At 38.1% G+C, this 14,325-nt stretch overlaps 1 protein-coding gene across 2 annotated transcripts in view; it reads left to right on the top strand.

The window, feature by feature from the left end:
* Positions 1-14,325, top strand: part of LOC134746297 (protein real-time) — a 100,393-nt gene that overhangs the window by 37,081 nt on the left and 48,987 nt on the right. For both annotated transcript variants that reach the window (XM_063680670.1, XM_063680671.1), the window contains exons 2-3: positions 8,869-9,018; positions 9,513-9,644. In XM_063680670.1, the coding sequence (XP_063536740.1) occupies positions 8,869-9,018; positions 9,513-9,644 (282 nt within the window). The remainder of the gene's footprint in view (positions 1-8,868; positions 9,019-9,512; positions 9,645-14,325) is intronic.

Genomic DNA, 14,325 nt, shown 5'->3' with positions numbered 1-14,325 from the left:
AAATTTGCTGTAAGGGGTTCGATTAGCTAGGTCTTATCTCTGGGAAAACGAGCATTTTTGAGTTTTTACTTATGTTTTCTTTTTCTCCCAGATATTCATTATTATTAATAAATTAGTTTATAACATTTTATAAAAATGTCACGTTTTGAACTAAAAGGTACCACATTGTCGGTTGTCGATTAGGTTGATTTCATTTTGAAGCTTTATGGAAATATGACAACAATAAGTAGGTACCCGTTTGGTTGAAAACGCCACATATATTGAAAACCTGACTTTCACAAATCTCACCTCTTTGGGTTCTTCCAACTCAAAAAGGATGGAGAATACTGACGATTCTTAGTAGCACTAGCCCAAGGAAGTCCAGGTTTGTAAGTGTCAGGTAGCAGTTTTTTTTTAAAGCGCTAAATATAGTTCTACAAGTAAAGCAATCCCTTACTGCCCAGCCTCTATAGTATTTTTCAAACTGGAAGGGTACGATGATAGATTTCATCTCCATACAATTTATAACCTAATAATGCCAAATGTTGCAAAATTATATTGAATTGAGATCTATCATCGTACCCTTGCAGTTTGAAATAGTTATTTACGATACAAGTGCGGAAAAGAGAAAATTCGAAACGAGTGGCGACAGATTAAAACACGACCGCAGAGAGTGTTTTAAATCGACACGAGTTGCGAATTACCTATTCGCACGTGTATCGTACAACGTTTTACAGTACATATGGCCCTTTAAACTTTCGACATATGCATGAAAAGTGCTCTTTACGCACTAGGGCGAGAAAGTTGCACCATATGTACTGTAAAATACTTTTTAGTACATATGGTGCTACATATACGTTACCGCCCTAGTGCGGTAATTAGTACAATACGTGCATATGTCGAAAATGTAAAGGGCCATAATTATGTACTGTAAAACGTTGTACAATACACGTGCGAAAAGGGAATTCGCAACTCGTGTCGATTAAAACACTTCCTTCGGTCGTGTTTCAATTTATCGCCACTCGTTGCCAATTTCCTACTTTTCGCACTTGTATCGTAATGTACTAATAATAAAGTAGTAATTGTAAAATAAAATTAAAACTTTTTTTATAAATATTTTTTTTGGATTCAAGTAGGTACAGTGAGTAACAACATTGCATGGCCTTCTAATTATAACTATTATAGAAAACGGGATATTTATCATGTTTATTTATATTATTTATTTCTCGATATTTTGGCCGGTCTTGCAAGACCAGTCGTTGTGGAGATCCCTGGGGAGACCTATGTCCAGCAGTGGATGTCTTGTTGGTGTAGATGGATTCACACAACAAATGAAATAACATTTTTTCATATTTGTTATCCGTAGTTGTCCCTGTACCTGAAAGAAAAATAATATCATGATAGCACAAAATCTCTAATGTTACAGGAAGAAAGATGATGCAACAATATGGATTCTAATAAAGTTATCATTTACTTACCTAGTAATAATTGTGTTTTTCATTCATAGACAAAATTCCATAATTTTCATCCCCAGGAAATGTTTTATTTTACTTTATTGCAGTGAGGATGTCCTGATTTTTTCTGGCTAATGAAGGAAAACATTTTATTTCCAAGAATGCCTCTTCATTTTGCACAATACCTAAAAAAACCTAGAGTTAGTGACACATTGACTATTCGGCAACCAAAACAGTAATAATTACATTATATAGGTATTGTTCACTGCTTATATCTACCATTACGGAAGAAGTGAGAATTATTTTCTGAAAAGATCGGCACGAGAAAATTACAATGTACAATGAAGGAATGAAACTGTACCTACCTTACGAAACTTCACCATCATGAATTCCGCTTCAATTGAGTCTGAATTTTTCTGGATTTTCACGGACCAGAACACCGATGATTTTTGTAACTTGATTTAGACGTTGCTACATATATTATTATACTCTTTGCGTTGCTATCATTTTCAATTTATACAAACAAATTGATGTCACAATAAACATGACCCTATGTGTCAGTGTCAACACTGTCAAATAAAAATGCACTAAACATGACGGCACTGCAAATCCTGCCAGGTCGGCCAGGCAACGTCGCCAACGTCATAGAGTGGCAACGCCGCACGCAACGTATTTGTACACGACATTTGTGACACACACATACGTAAAATTGATGAAAAAATTACGTTGATTTATGTATGATTTCTGTATGAAACAAAGTTTTTCTATTAATTTAGCGCAAACAAATATTCGAAAGTAGATAAATGAGCAAATATTTGTGTAGTAATAGTGTGTAGTGCCTTAATTAAAGCAGATTGAATTTTGTATGAAAATCGAACCACCTTAAGGACAAAATACACTAAGAGAAAAGAGATCGGGTCCCTGATCGTAAATGTCCTGATAAAAGTTTGGATATTGTCCACAAAATAGATTAGGTGAAGTTTGAAATACGCGCATTCGTGCTGTTTAGTGTTTCAAGTCTTTCCTTTGTGCTTAGTTTTCTGAATTTTACGGATCATATATCAAAAACCCGCACATGTTCGGATAAATCCGTTGCCAAACCACATCGCGCTAGTCGAGTATAAGTACCGTAACTAATATTGCGAGTATGCATAGTTGGTAATTTCAGCTGCATTACTGTTGCGGCACTACTGCTGCGCTGTCACTGTCAATGTGACGGATTGAACGTTCTAATCGCGGCAGTAATGCGGCCACGATCATCACTCATTTTATCAATGAAATTGACAGAGGCAGCGCCCGCGTCTACGCCGTAGCAGTTAATGCGCTATTATCATCCGAATGTCACCGTAAGTTTCAGAATAAATTAGAAACCAAATTACAGTCAATTTGAAATGATTTATAAACTGTTCTTAGTATAATGGATCATCCTTGAATTAGGTGGTTGTTCTGACTAGATAGGCGCTAAAATGATTCGTTGTCACGAAAGGTCTAATAATAAGAAATTAAGTGATTGACTATATAATTATACAGTAAAAGAGAGCTGGGAATGAGATGAGAGATGAGACGTAATTAGCATTGTTAGTTTGTAGCAGAATTGTGAGAAATAATTCTAGTGTAATAGTATTCTAATTCTTTGTCATTTTGAACACTAAACGTCATGGATCCTTCGTTAGAACTGTACGCAAGGGCCGACACTATGACTGCCCAAACCATCCACAGGACGTCCATCTTGCAGCTTTACACTTACACAGTTATAACACCGGAGCGGCGTGCGAATCCTCATCTTGTGAAGACCACGTCAATACACGTTATCAGGGGATCTTGATTGTGAGCATTTTACTAAGACTCCGTTGATGCGAATGCCGAAATTGCCGAAGCTGTGCTTTTATAAGGGCCAAAGCCTCTCCACACGCTGGCCTTTACAACCTCCACGCCAGGAGCCAGGTGCCGTGCCACCTCCTCGGCTTGCTGATTCTAATCCGATTATTTATAAGATGATATGACAGATGTAACGTCCTTATGGAACCATCATACTTTTTAACTCTTTATGGAACCATCATATTTTTTCAGCTATTTTAGCAGGCGGTAGTAATAAAGGCACGCGACACATACCATGGAATTTTTCACAATTGGACAGTTGAAGGTTAAGCTGAACTGTAATTACATCGCGCTGTCCTTTTATCTGACTATTAGCCCTCGACACGAGCGTGGGAAGATAACCAACGACTAGTAAAAGTGTTGTATTTGTTGTACATATTATAAATGTACTTGGAGAGAATTTCGTGACCGTTGCGCGTGTTCTAGATGCGGTTATTGACGTGATAACGGCACGATAGAGCAAACGTCCCTTTTTTAGCTTTGACACATGTCTCAAAGCTTCAGAGCTGCAGTTAGTTAGGACAGTACTACATACAAATATATAACAATAAATCCTTACCTCACACGTAACGATTATATTAGTAACGTAGGTACATTATAACATTTATAACCACAATTTTTGACTTTCCCACAGAGAAGGGTCCTTATGCACATGGAGCATGAGGACCCGTTTGGCATGGCACGCCACATTTTAAATGGCCGTAAATTCGAATCCAAAAGGTCGTAAATTCGAATCTTGCCCGCAGCGGTGGATTTGTCCATTTTTCTTGAGTCTAGGGAAATATTTGTTTTATAGCTCACGATAGTCACGATTGCGACTTATCTACTTAATAAAATTATAAAATGAAATAGATGTCATATTGTATTATTATATTAAAGAATAAGTGACGAAGCCCTCCAGTGGCGAAGGCCGGATTTCACCGGCCGGGTCAGCAAAATATTTGATAAAATTTGATTTGTTCCCAAAGTTGTGTAGTTACTTAATAAAAGTTAGTATAACTGACTTGGTTTCTGCTTGATGATCTAAATCTAAACAAAGCGAAAACATTCCGAAGTCGCAGCTATTCTTAATTAGTAGGGCAAATGGCGTCTGACCTATGTCTGCGGTTTATTAATTCGGTCAGCTAGCATTCCAATTTTTACCGAGAAACACATTAAATTTTTAGGGTTCCGTACCCAAAGGGTAAAAACCTATCATTTAATCGTTATTCATTTAATCATAAAATAAATCTAGGTGACTCCATTCCCCTCTCTGTCCAGAATAACACCACCTGTCCGTACGCTTTAATTATATGATACATCCAATTTCGTATAAATCTGTAAAAGGTTTTCAGTATTTGTAGATTTTTCGTGCAAATACACCAGTCAAGACTGCTTTTGAGTGTACAATAGCTGTTCTGTTCACACGTATCCAACTGTTTTGCCATCATTCTTCGAATTGACGCAGATCTAACAAACTCAGTCCACCTACAAAAGAGCTTACATCCACTAGAAAACCATTGTACTAACATAATTTTGATAAGAAGACATTTCAAATAACATATCGTTAAAGTGTTTGCGTTTCTCGGTGACAGTTCACAAATTGGCAAACTAATCTAAGTTCTAGTCGAGACGACAAGTGGTAAAGACTTACAAGATTAAGTTAATCATTAGTGTAGTACAGTAATCGTCCTCGATGAAGGCTCGGTGTCAAATATTTTGGTCGTTTGATCTGGCACAATAAATAACTCCAATGGAAATGAGAGCCAAGATCAATATGGAGGATAACCTTGCCGACTTCACCGGAAAAATAATTGTGATCTAAATTGAGTGCCGAGTTCTGTGGATAATTAGTTCTCTCCAGTTCTAGGCACAAACGTTGACACTTAAATTTGATTATTCACAGTACTTATTCCTTTACAGTAAGGTTTATTATATGGTCAACCTGTGTCTTCGTTGGTAGTAACAACAGTTGTCTAACTATAGTTTACAATTGGCTCTTGATGTGACCAAATAATGTTTTGAACACTAGAGCAGTGTTTAGTTTATATTCCATAGATAAAGGAAGTGCTACGAGATCGGGAACATTTAGTAGAATATAGAGGAAGATTTTTTAACTTTCTAACACTAATGTCAAAATGACGGGTAGGGACAAACGATTATCAACGGCTTATTGGATTTGACAGACGCCTGTAAATATTCATTTTTATTGTTCTTACTTGACTAAGCTTATTCATCTCCGTCATGTCTGAGATATCATGTTCCCATTTTGAATTTGTTTTATTCTTCTTAAATTTTTATTGAGGTCACAACAGCAGAAATGTCTACAACCGACTCTGTGCTAGGATACTCTTATGTATTATTGATGACTTCGATTCGTGTCGATACAGTACATGTTTTGATTTATGTGAGAATCGGCACGTGTTGTTAATAATGTTAATGTATCAAGTGAAATTGTTTTTTTTATTTTACACGTGTATTATTTACTCAGCTGATGTCGCGAATAATTTATAAGTGTTGTAAGTAAAGCAGTTTTTCTTTGGTACAGTTAGAAGGTAAAACAACTACACAACCAATATGCTCGTAATCTCGGACCGTTTAAAAGTCCCACGGCTCCATAATTGACTAGACCAACGCGGATTGGAGACTTCGGGAGAGGTTTCCTTGCGATATTTCCCTTCATTGAAAAGCAATTTGTAAATGTCAAATTATATATGGTATTTTCTATAATAAGGGACCTTATTGTCGATGGCGCTTACGCCATTATTAACGATGCTCCGATATAAATACAATGCCGCGCGACGCTGTGCGGCGTAAGCGCCATCGACAATAAGGTCCCTTTTCATAGAAAATGCCCCATATTTCGTAGCCTGGCTTTCAACCAATGACCTTCGGTTTATCGTTAGGTACTTCCAGTGTAATCTACTTACTTACAAGTTTGGCGTGATTACCCAAAATGAGTCTTGGCCTCCAACACAAGAGCACGCTATTTTACCCCGTCTTGCGCCGATTTACGCCAGTTTTCATTGACGCCGAGCTCCCGAAGATCTGCCTCCACTATCCGCCCACCGATACTTAGGATGACCCAGTACGGCAGCGTCCAGTAAATGTCGAAATCGAAGAACTCATAGCCGAACCGAATATAATGGATGAGACCAAATTAAGCACATCGTCTCCGTTGGCTGGGCTACCTCGAAAGAATGGGTGAAGATGGTGCTGTAAAGAGGGCATATTCGGGTCCAAAAAAATGTAAGGTGCTCAAAATGTTCGAAACAAAATGATCTTTGTGTAGAATTGCAGATAATTTTTAGCACTTCGTTTGCTGTTGCGTTTCTGTAGATGGTTGTTACTACATTACATATCGACGTGTCTCGAAAGATCAGTCTGCAAGTATTTTACATCATTGTCATGTCATCAGGGTCATATCACAATCTCCCTCGCTCTACATACGACCACGCGAGTGTGAATGAGAAGTCCTACAACCCCAGTCGTACGTTTGGTTTGCGGATAGTTTGGTACCTAGATCATACCATACCGTTGTCACTTACCTTGAAGAGGATTTTCCTCATGTCGCTTCCCGCGTCGCTTCCTCCATGAAGTTGGTAAGTCGTAGTTGCCTGCCATTATCTTAATCGATCGAGCCATATGCTCGCTTGCTGACTTGTTACAGTAGGTGGTGACAGTATTTTGACTTGTGTCGTCATTTTCATACGTCCACGGCACACTTGTCACACAGACTGCTTCCCGGGTCTCGACAACGTTCGTCTATAGAGGATATGTCGTACTCGTATAGAATGTAGAAGATTAAATTAATTTTTATACAGTTTCTTTGAGCCCACGGAGGCACACGAACATTTCGCTGGTTTTTTCATAAGGCACTGTCGTTTGCAATGCTTATGTTATATATTACTGTTGCATAGATGTTATAGCATTTGTTGCAGATACTCTACATCTACCAAATCTTAAAAATAATATGGAAACATAATATGTAAGTATCGCCACAACTGAATTAGTTATTCCTTATCGAAAATTTTATGCTAATTTTAAGTAAAATACTGATGTTTATAATTTATTCGTGTTAAAAGCCTATGCCTGCAACGTTTCATTATAGGAAATGCATTAGCCATCAACCTATTGCAGTTGCGCAATTATATGCAGCCGGGCTGTGAATAAAATGCGATTAAAGTGTCGTGTTGCAGGTGCATTCTCAATGCCAGTCGTGATTTGAACGGAAACGATATATTTTTTTACATTTTACATTTATGAATTATCGGATCGGATTTTATGAACATTATTGCTAGCTACGGCTCATACTAAGTAATGCATTTCATAGAACTTATGGACAGATAGCTGCATTCCGCTCTTGCTTTGCAGGTCTGCAACATGAACTGGGTACTAAGTTTTGCCCAAAACTCAATAAATTTAAGCTAATTTGACAGCTTTTTTGCAACAGAGTAATCGACTAAGGCCGTTTTCACATTGGACGCGGAAAATCGAAATATTGTTATCTGCATCTCTATCACTCGAATATGCAAGAGTGATAGAGATGTATGAGTAAGTAGTACTGATTTCGCGGTAGGCCTTCAGTGGTGTAAACGGGACATCGCTTTATACATGCGTAGTCTCGAATGTCTCGATCCACACACCGGAGCGACGTGACGAAAGATTAAACAGAGTAAGACGAAACAGTAAATGCCAAATGTCATGCCAACATGTCTATGGCCTTGCAAGTTCGGCGATGCGTTGAAATTTCCAGCCATTAATGAAGCTGATAAGCATTCCGGGACCGCACGAGTATCTACTTAATTGCCTATTAACTCCTTTTGAGATTACACCTTCGAAATGTTCATTTTTTTCGGTTAACAATACTTTTTATTGTACACCTTCTTTGCACATAGTTTACACAGATTTTAATTTTAAAAGTAACCACATTGAAACTTGCTGGTTGGTCATGTTATAATATTTTTAAAAACGCTGCTGGAAACAAATTTCCTTTTTAACTTTCTCCGGCAGACTGAAGGAAATAGCGGCCTAACGAATGACCTTCTGTGTATAACAAAATATGCAGTCAACAAGCCAGTACCTGTGATTTTTTTGAGTTCCGCACCTCAAAGGGAAAAAACGAAACCCTTATTTGTTTATAGGATCACTCGTGCGTCTTTCTGTCAGTCTGTCAGTCATTTGCTCCGAAACTACGGGACAAATTTGGTACAGATACATTATTATGTAAGTCTGTGACCCAAACAAAATGTTGTGCTCACAACTAATACTACTAGCTCTGTGAGCTGTAAACCTCGGAAATATGTCCACAAACAGCGTCGAAACAAAAATCTACGAAATTATCGAACCTACTCACCAGTTTTCACGGGTAGGTATTGTATCTTTTGAAAAATACGACCTGTATAGAGGTGAATAGCCAGACAGACTTACAAAAGCATTTTTGCCTGAGCTGAAACGAGGACCTTTGCTTTCATTTGTTCCGACTGATTTGTAAACTTAATGTATTATAATATGTACTAATTGCAATAAGGCTTATGAACGATCAAGAAATCAATTCTTTCTTTTTTTTTGTCAACAGGCATATGAGCGGCGGTTTCCGAACTGCCCGCAGATCCCCGTAGTCCTCGAATGCGCGATCACTGAAGACAGTTGGTCCGAGGATGACTCTCAGCGAGACACCTTGCGCCGTTGCCAGCTGAACGTCGATGCGCCGTATCTCTTGAAAAAGGTGCGTGTTATAGCCTGTTGTACATTATCTATTTACATATAAGTGGCGATTTTCAAGCTACCCTTAGATCCCCGTGGTCCTTGAGTGCGTGATCACTTAAGACAGCTGGTGGTAAGACACCTCCCGCGTTGCCAGCTGAACGTCGATGCGCCGTATCTCTTGAAAAAGGTGCGTGTTATAGCCTGTTGTACATTATCTATTAACATATAAGCGGCGGTTCTCAAGATCTCCGTGGTCCTTGAGTGCGTGATCAGTGAAGACAGCTGGTCCGAGGATGACTCCCAGCGAGACACCTCGCGCCGTTTCCAGCTGAACGTTGATGCGCCGTATCTCTTGAAGAAGGTACTTAGTTATATACATATAGCCTGTTGTACATTATCCACGGGCATATGAGCGGATAGATTCCCTATCTGTACATTCCTCTCCTCCTACAGTATATCTTCCTCCTACAGTAGGTTTTCAAGAGAATTATAATCCCAACGCTTTGTCCACAGATGGTCGGCGTTGACTACATCTATTTCATCCAGAAGAACCACCTGGACCTGAAGTCGCGAGTGCTAGAAATCGAGGCCACCAACGAATCCTTCGCCAACAGGGTCGTTGTGTTGGAGAAATGCCGATATTACGTGAGTACTAAGTAACCTGGAAGATTAGGAAACTCGAAGCGGCATATGAAGAGAGCTCATATATTTAGAAGAATCAACATTGTAAACTACTGGTAACAGGCCTAATCCAAACTCCCTGTGGCCTGACAGTATAATCGAGGTGTGTGTTTGTCTGCTTACTTGGAGTGAGTGTGATCGAACATTCGCTTCTATAATAAACTGCGTGAGTTACCTGAGAAGGCACCAGCGACGCTTTTAGAAATAGAAAGCATTCGCTGTATCCGAATACAGCTGGGAAGAGATGATAATGTTGACTCAATGATCTATATCCTCTTTCAATAATCCTAGCCTAGAATTAACTGAAGGACGAGTTGGATACTTGACACAAATTTAGTCAAAGGTTTGGGATCAATTAGGATCCGTGATGAAGTGTTTTGGATCAATAATTTAAATATTAGATAAACTATTTCTCGTTCATATAACATCATATATTCATTGAAAATATATACAGATGTACCTATACTACGAAACGAAATTAATAACTAGCTTAAGTCTAAAATAGGCTCTTGAGGCATTGTTCCCAGGATGCTGGCGGCATTTCCTCGCTGTATCGCAATGCTGATACGTTGTGCGAGGAAGCCGTCAGCTCTTCGGTTACTCTGCAAACAACTTGTGCGCGCTAGGACCCCATGGGGACCTAGAGTTTCAACTTCCAATGGTACAAAATGGTACTCTATCGAGGCTCTTATATTTATTACGTTTTAAAATTTCGGCACTTTCCGCCGTTCCGCCCGCTTTTCCATTAGTCAGGTGGAGGTGGGATGGTGCCAGTGTGTCATTGAAAATAACATTAACATTTCCCCAAGTTTGCACGAATTTTCCAAGATGGCACCCGTCAGCTATTGCAAACATTTGGCACGCAGCAATTTCTGCGAACGAACGTCGTATTTCGCAAGGAGCCGGCCTGGAAATCGCTTTGCGACACTGATGTTTGAAATGTTAATACATGTATGGCAGTTTACATTTTATGTTAGCTTCGAAGGTTGCATTCACCTAGTTGGGCTTAATAAGCTTTTAAGTTGCGGAGAATTTTTTTCGTGTTCTTAGACAAATCTTATCTAGTCTGGCTCTTGGAACATGGCAGTAAAAGTAGAATAAAGAAACTATAACCATAACCATCTCTTTTTTGGGATTACATTATTATTTAGCTTAATAAAATGATTCTTTCCGCCTATTTTCAGAAATCTTACAAGGAATGCATCAATATTACTGTAGCTAGTTAGTTATACCTCGTTTTTTTTAGCATCAGAAAAATGGTAAACAATCTTGACATGTCTTTTTATTGATAAACGCTTTAAAAAACGTAATTACCTATTACTTATGAAACCAAAATAATGTTAATATATATCCTTGCTATATAATTGTTATATATTTGCTGTAACTTTAAAAAAAAAGCACTTCCAGATTGTTTACCCCTTTTTCTAATGCTAAAAATTGAGGTATGGGTAGTGAAACATCTCTTATGACTATAAATAACAGCATCTAATTCGATTTTGTAAATTTACGTACTTCAGATCGTATTTATTCTAAAACATTTTTGAAATCACATATCTACTAATGGGCATTACGAACGTTTGTCTGTATTTATTGCTATTAAAGACAATCCCTAAAACGCCGCGATTTATCTTTAAGGGCTTAAGAGTAGGTTTATTAGGATTCCTGTAAATCGTTACCCCTACATTTTTTTGCAAACATTATTTAAATAGAGATCCGGGAAATCTTTTGCTGGAACCGTGGTGCAAAACGGCATTATTTTCTTTAAGCACCGATTGATTCATAATTGATCAATGTATTATATAAACCTCGTCATCCCACCCTGAGCACCCTGAAAGAACACATAGAAATGAACTCGGTAGGAGTAGGTAAATAATTCAATATAGATGCAACTTTTTTTAACTAGCCTATAAGAGTGGCCCATTGCTGGGCAAAGTCCTCCCCGCTATCCGCCATTTGGTCTTATCCAATGTACACCCGCTTTTGCTTACGAAATATATCACGGTCGTTCCGCTTTATTTTTGGTTATCCTCTGCCCCGAGATCCATCCTGTGGCTAGTTTGGCCAAGCTTTCCGGGTGCATTCGGCAGATATGCCAACTTTAGCAACAAAAATGCGCTTTTAATTTTATGAGAGCATCCGGTGTGGTGACCTACTTTTGCATAAGTAAATTACTTGTGGGTTATATACAATTTATGTTTCGCACAAAGGCAAGAGGGAGGATTGTATCGTACTATAATAATAACAAACGTAACAGAATAGAGGAAGACATTATAACTGACCTTTCCAAACATAAAAAATCCTAATTATTCTAAACTACTTCGAGAAATTGGAAATCGTACTCGAAAAAAAATCGGACAATTTGAGTACCTTCTTTTATAGGTACATTCGCTTAAAAATGGCGGATTGAGTAACACTACTTCAAGACCACCGTCTGACATTGGCGATCGCTTTCCATTCCACATTGCATCACGATCCGATAACAAACGTAACTGGCTGGAGGAAGTGGAAGAATGCATCCTGTGACTTCATAGTTTTCCGATGTGCATTTTAATAACCTGTGGCCTGTTTGACTCTAAACTAGTCTAAACTAAAGGCATACGCGGCATTCCAATAGTGTCGCTTAAATATTTGTAAAAATGCTGAGAAAGCGATTGTCAGGTAATATTTCATGACTTAGCTACCAAATTGGCAATATATTCTCAGAATTTACACATTTGATTGAGGTAGCTGCCTTTATAACTCATACAAAGCAAAAGCATTTCGTAAGCGACATTCACGTGGATGGCCCCATACCTATATAGTACTATAATATACTAGAGATGAACACGGATCTCGCTCGCTGCGTAGACATGTGCGTGATGTGCGTGCAGTCAACGCAAGTGCTGTAACAGCGTAAATCATGTTATATCAAACAAGACAACCGGGGATTGCACGCAAGTGCAAATACGCAAGTATTTACGCATCTGATGTGATGTGGTATTTCCTATAAAAAGGGACCTTATTGTCGATGGCGCTCACGCCATTATAAACGATGCTCCGATATAAATACAATGCCGCGTGACGCTGTGCGGCGTAAGCGCTATCGACAATAAGGTCCCTTTTCATATAAAATGCCCCATATAATGCTTTAAATGAAAATTCGAAATCCTTAAACTTCTCAGTTAGATTTCACAGAAGATTTATTTCAAGTACATTTTCGTTTAATTCGCTTTATGATAAGAAAACCCGACAAGAAAAGCAAAGCTAAAAATAAATCTAAAATTTCAAACCCACGCAAAATCAAATCCAAGTGCAAAACGTACCTTAAGAGAGAGTTCAGATATTTTTAACACCCTAACACCCACTTAACCGCTTTAAAAATTAAGTGTATGATTTACGCTGAAGTGCCTGATATTTACGAGCATTACAGAAATAAAAGTCTATTTTCAGCGAAAATAACGGATGAAAAGATTCAGTCGCTGGAACGCGTGGGAGCACTAAAATAAAATACATACTACTGGGTCTTAAAGATCTATAAAAGGGTTTTTTGTACGATTTTGATCCCTATTTCTTACGTCTTTAAGTCCGTGCGAATGGACCTCGCTATTACAATTGGATATAAAAATATAAAGTTGCTATAAGTACTTTTTTCTTGCGCGGCCTTAAAAGGTTGAACACAACTGCCGCGTCTGATTTCCGTTTGTGGTGTACTTCAATTCTCACTTGTTCAGATTTCAAAACCCTTTCCTTTTCACTTTTAGAAGCAATGGTTGGGATGGTCATAAGAAAATTGACGTTTGAGGAGATTAGCTGGTATCTGTGTATATTTATATACATGACTGCGCGCAAGTATGTGACACCTTTTAGTCCTTCGACTCTTCTAAACTATTGAATGGATTTTATTGATTGACATATTTGACATGCATATGGTTTTCTCAGTCAAGGGCATAAATACATTCCCAAAGATTCAAAAATATGTGTACGCTCTTACATCTTAGACAATAAAGTCTTAATAAATGATCTGTAAACAAAGCTTAGAACATTGCAGGCCTAAACTGTTGAAAAGCGTGAGCAAAACACTAAGACTCACGTCCGAACCCGGCTTACCCGGCCCACTAACAGGATTTATGACCCTGTCGCTTTAACTCATTTTAGACATTATTTGCGAGGACATACGCCGAGTTAGAGAGATATGGTACTACGGCACGTTCCCGAGTGATATATTTGGGCAATGTAACAGAGTTAAAATCAAGATTTTTAAACGAGCGCGTTTTGTAAAAAGCAGTAGCGTTGTGTATTAGCAATTAACTCGAGTCACTTCAAAAAAGGGTCACTTTCCAGCATACAGTAACTTATACTAGAGCGGTACTGTCATAGTAAATTTTGTAACCCCAGTAAATTCACTGCCATCTATCGACACACTTTAAAACTAAAAATTAAGATTTATAAAAATACGATAAAATGTATTTAAATATAGATAAATGATTTTTTTTTAATGCATTAATTATTTTTATGATTTAGACCCATGTTCTTTCACTGATATGCGTTAAAATTGTTAAATAACAAACGAAACAGTCAACGCCATCTATACGGCAGTGGGCCAAAACTAGTGGCGCCCTCTGAACGAGAATCAAATTGTCTTGATTTTCGAGTCACGTTTTTTCCT

This window comes from Cydia strobilella, chromosome 12 (genome assembly GCF_947568885.1).
Source record: "Cydia strobilella chromosome 12, ilCydStro3.1, whole genome shotgun sequence".
Lineage (NCBI taxonomy): Eukaryota > Metazoa > Arthropoda > Insecta > Lepidoptera > Tortricidae > Cydia > Cydia strobilella.
The sequence above is the reverse complement of the archived record's forward strand: the minus strand, read 5'-3'. Positions and strand labels throughout refer to the sequence as shown.